This window comes from Impatiens glandulifera, chromosome 6 (genome assembly GCF_907164915.1).
Source record: "Impatiens glandulifera chromosome 6, dImpGla2.1, whole genome shotgun sequence".
Taxonomy (NCBI): domain Eukaryota; kingdom Viridiplantae; phylum Streptophyta; class Magnoliopsida; order Ericales; family Balsaminaceae; genus Impatiens; species Impatiens glandulifera.
In genome coordinates, this window is record NC_061867.1 from 45,407,923 (window position 1) to 45,412,961 (window position 5,039).

General features: G+C 33.8%; 1 protein-coding gene across 1 annotated transcript; it reads right to left on the reverse strand.

The window, feature by feature from the left end:
• Positions 1–2,854: 2,854 nt before the first annotated feature.
• LOC124942872 (cytochrome P450 94B3-like) lies at positions 2,855–4,585 on the reverse strand. The gene is made up of 2 exons (XM_047483442.1): positions 4,088–4,585; positions 2,855–4,008 (listed from the first exon to the last, which is right to left on the reverse strand). The coding sequence occupies exons 1-2, from the start codon at positions 4,516–4,518 to the stop codon at positions 2,901–2,903; spliced, it is 1,539 nt and encodes a 512-aa protein (XP_047339398.1). The 5' UTR covers positions 4,519–4,585; the 3' UTR covers positions 2,855–2,900.
• Between the last annotated feature and the right edge of the window lie 454 nt (positions 4,586–5,039).

Here is a 5,039-nt window from a genome sequence, read left to right on the forward strand (position 1 = left end):
AACCCAAATTGTTTAAGATGATCATAAGATATATTTTTACCATTCCAAACATTGTTTGGCACATCAAAGTTCAAAGGAGCACATGGTGTGTGATATAACACATGTACGAATGTACTAAATGCTTCACCACAAAATTATTTCAATAACTTTTCTTATGAAAAACACATCTCACCATTTCTACTAGTGTCCTATTCATTCTTTCAATCAACCCATTTAACTTTGGTGTTTTCGGAGGTGATTTTTTGTAACAAATATCGTGTTGTCGACAATACTTATCAACATGCCCAATATAATCTCCCCCATTATTCATTCGAATACACATCAACTTTTTTTTAGTTTCCCTCTCAACTAAGGCTTGAAACACTTTGAATGTGTCTAGAACTTGATCTTTTATCTTCAATGTATATGACTAAACCTTTAGGAATAGTTATTATTGAAGGTTACAAAGTAGTAAGCATCACCAATTGATCTTGAATTCATTTTCCACATACATCAGAATGCACCAAGTCTAGTAATTATAACTTTCTTTTCAATTGAGATTATCTAAATGACACTCGTCTTTATTTTTCAGCCAAACAATCTGAACATCTCTTCAAGTGCACATTTGAAACCCCATATAGCACATTCTTTTCTAGCCAGCATAGCCAAGCCTTTCTCGCTATTATGAGTCAAACATGTGTGTCATCATTTAGAAAAAGAATCAGCTTCACAATTGTTGATGTAACATTTATATATTCCAGAACGAACAATATACAAAATTTTGAAAGTCTCTTATCTTTAGCAACAATCATTGATCCCCTTTCAAGCTTCCATTCACCGCCAGGAGAAGAATTACAAAAGCCTTAATCACCCAATCTTCCAACCAATAAAAGATTGAAGCGAATATCAAGAATATGCATAACCCCTTTTAGAATAAGAGTAGTGTCATTAGCCATCTCAACACAAACATTACCAATTTCAACCACTTGAGCTTAACCAGTATTGCCCATACGAGCAATACCAAAATCATCAGCCTCATATGTTGAGAAAAAATTTGTCGTAATATAGCATGAGTAGAAGAACCACTATCTATAATGCAGTCCATGTCATCACAAGACACATTAACATTCTCAACATCATTATAACAAACAGTAAGGAAATCATCAACAATAGCAACATCATCATGATTTTACATTCTCTGTCTTTGGAAGTAGTGGCTATATTATAATTTTTTTTCTTGTTCTCCTTCTTCAATTTAAATCAATTTTTATTGATATGGTCCTTCAGGCCACAATAATGACACTCAATATTTGTCCACCTATTAGAATCCCCGAGAGATTTTCTACGATTACTTACATCTCGTCATTTACTTCTCCCCCCTGGAGTCTGTAACCAAGACCTCTGATTATAAAGAACAGTCTTGTGTCTTTTGTCCCATCTATTCATTCAACACATTGTTTTTACTAAATCCATTGAGGGAATACCATCTGGAGCAGAATTAGATAGAGTTGTTCTAAAAGTCTTCCATGAATTAGGCAGAGTATCAAGTAAACATAAGCCATGTATATCGTCATCAAAGCTGAGTTTCATTGCCTCCAATTGATTAATAATTCCCACAAAAGTATTCAAGTGATTAGTCATTAGAGAACCAACTTGATACCTTAAAAACATTAATTGTTTTATCAAAAACAGTTTGTTATTACCTATTTTTCTCTCATACAATTCTTCAAGTTTAGTCCAAAGAGAACGAACATCAGTAATAGAAATCACATGGTTCAGAACATTATCATCTACCCATTGACGAATATAACCACATACTTATCTTTGTAAAACTTTTCAATCATCCACACTTTTTTCTACGGGCTTAGCTGAAGAGAACACGGGCAAATAAAAACTTGTCAAATATAGTAAATCTTCCATTTTAGCATTCCATATATTATAATTAGAGTCATCAAACTCACCATTCTGGATGTGTTAGTCCCTATTTTTATACTCAAGAAAAATCAAGCTCTGATACCACTTTGATGGTAAATGTATTCTTCAAAACAGAATATTTTCCAAACTAATTGAGTATAAGAGCGAGCAATACAAAATGAAATAAAAAAAAAGACAATGTAAGACAAGTTTTAGCATGGAAACTTCTCTTCAAATTGAGAATAAAAATCTCGGAACTAGTCATGCCACTTAACAATTCACTATCATCAACAAGGTTACAAACATTGTTCACTTTAGATATAACCAAACTAGAGTCTAATCAATTGCATCAAGATCACACAACAATCTTGACAAATAACAACAAAGAGAAAAAAAGAGTAAGATCAACCAACCCTTCTACAATTTTGGTTTCATTTCAACTAACTTAGAAGACATAGAAAACATATCTTCACTATTTAGAACGTAGCCACATAAATAATCAATAAGCTCTCAATGTTTGATCAACAACGGTGCATACTCCAGCAAACATAAATCTTTTCCAAGTACTACCTTAAACTTTGAATCTTTTTTTGCTCTGACATCTCTCAAATGTTGTTATAAAACTCAGTTAACCTAAATAAAAAATAATATTTATTCACATTACTGTGAGCCTGAATAAAGTCTACACCAATTTGAGTCTTTCCAACTAGGAGAAGAAAACCCAAAACTATTAATATTTTTGAATGGTTTTTAAAAATGAACAAAATTAAGAAATTGAAAAAAAAAATTGCATTATAGTTTGATTCAGTAGAAAATTCAAGAACAGCATTAATCAAAATCATATCAAATAAAAGTATTAACTCTTACATATAGATATTTTTGATGGAATGAGATAGTGACACAAAATTAGTAATATTATAATTGGTTATTGCCATTGATCTTTAGATTGTACATTAATAGTATAATTACTATATGCATCACCTGTCTCTATTAATAAACTTATAACTTTACTCGTTCACATGATTCCTTACCCTCACCTTAAATGGAAGACCATTCTTCATTCTAAGTGTCATAGTTGTTAACATCTCCGGACACGTGGTGCTCTCCAGAACATCCACGTGGAACCTCTCTAACACCATAGCAACAATTGACTTCATTTGAATATAAGCCATTTCCCTACCTAGACACATTCTCGGACCGGCATGAAAAACCGGAAACTTGAAAGGATTCTCCGGTTTATACGAACCGGTTATTTCATCAATCCACCTCTCCGGTTTATAATCACAACAATCTTCTCCCCAAATCTCTCTCATCCTTCCCATCGCAAATGTATGATACGTCACGAACCAATCTTTTCCGACAAACGTTCCGTCCGGCATGACGTCATCTTTCAGGCAACTTTTTGTGTCATATGGTACTGGTGGGTATAGTCTCATTGCCTCCGAAATTGAAGCATGGATGTAATTCATCTCTCTTAACTCGTCAAGATTGAAACTTTCTCCGACAGTTTTCCCAAATCGAAACCTTATTGATTTGATCTCGTTAAGTATTTGATTCTCCACGGTTTGGTTTGATGATAGCAGCCAAAAGAACCAACTTAAAGCAGACGATGTCGTATCTCTTCCTGCTAATATGAAGTTGATTATGATGTCCCGGAGATACTCCGGAGAGTCTTGAATCGCCATAAAACGCGACAATAGATCGTGGCGTTCTTCTTCTTGCTCTTCGTTTTTGAGATTCTCTATTCTTAGTTTTATTATCTTGTCTGCAAATTCATGGACAATGGAGATTGATTCTTTGAGCTTACGTTCTGTTCCGATGTTTAGAACTTTCTTAATATTAACGAATAAAGGTGTAATAGAGAAGAATCTCCCGGCGCTCAAAGTTACGGCGTCTTCGAAGGCTTCCATGAACTTATTATCGGTTGTTCCATAGCCAGAGAGACAACCCGGATCAACATTGAAAGCCACCGTGCAGATATTATCAAAGGCGAATCTTTCCAAGATATTCTGTAAATCCAAAGTTCGATTCTTTTCCGCAGCTTCTTCAAGGAGGGGAATCAATCGAGTTCTTATCTCACCCATGACGGTTTCCATAACAAAATTGCGAAGTGACCTATATTGAAATGATAAAATTAACAACACCCAAATCATCAAAAAGATTGAAATAGTTATAGTTTGAAGAACAAACATACCTGGTGTTGAACTCATAGCTAGCTGTTTTTCTCTGAGTTAACCAGTGATTGCCGTCGGAGTTGAAAATACCGTGGCCAAGGAGATCTTGAAGAAAGGCGATGAATCGGGAGCCTTTAGGAAAGTTATCGAATTTGGTTTTGAGCATGTACTCAACGTTGAGAGGATTGGCTGTGAGGACACCATGGATTTTTGTATGTCGGTAAAAAACTGCCGTTTGGGTTGGGCAGCGAAGGAGAACTTCGGTGCTCCAATCGAGAAATCGATGTCGGTTAATGAGGAATTCTGGCAAGGTTCCTAGGAGTGGGTAGGAACTGAAACCTGGGTTTTGATTTGGATGTTTTCTTTTCCTTTGGAAGAAAGTTGAGTAAATGTAAAGAGTGAAGGCAATCACCAAAAGGGTTAGAGCTTTGATTGTGAATCCGATTTCCATGGTGTATGTGTGTGTGAGAGAGAGAAAGAGAGAAAGAGATGATTGATAATTGAAATGAAGTGGGTGAGGATGGCAAATCGGATAACATGTGGTACTGAACGATGGACATGTATTGATTTAGATCTTGTCAATTTATTTTTTTTATATTTAAGTTTAATTTTTTTTAATGTTTAATAATTATTTTACCAGGTAAATATATGAGATTGAAAGATAAAAAAATATTAAATCAATGACATTTTAGTATATTTGATGAATAAAAAGATTGATACAATTGATAAAGTAAAAACAAGAAAAATATAGAAATTTAAATAAAAATTCTAAAAAAAACTACTCATAATTTTTAAAAATATAAAAAACCGTGAACAAAAATATTACAATAAAAATGTGATAGCATTTTTAATTTTATTTTTAACCGTTTTAAGTTTATGGACGGGTCAACCAACAATCCGACTCAAATACCCATTTACTCTAACATTGCAGAACGATCTCTAAAACAATGGATACAGTTTGATTCTTCAACT

Excerpts from the sequence above, each read along its gene's own strand:
- LOC124942872 (XM_047483442.1), bottom strand. The coding sequence starts at position 4,518 with ATGGAAATCGGATTCACAATCAAAGCTCTAACCCTTTTGGTGATTGCC. Across the intron at positions 4,009-4,087 it reads AGCTATGAGTTCAACACCAG|GTCACTTCGCAATTTTGTTA; the intron begins GTATGTTTGTTC and ends ATTTCAATATAG.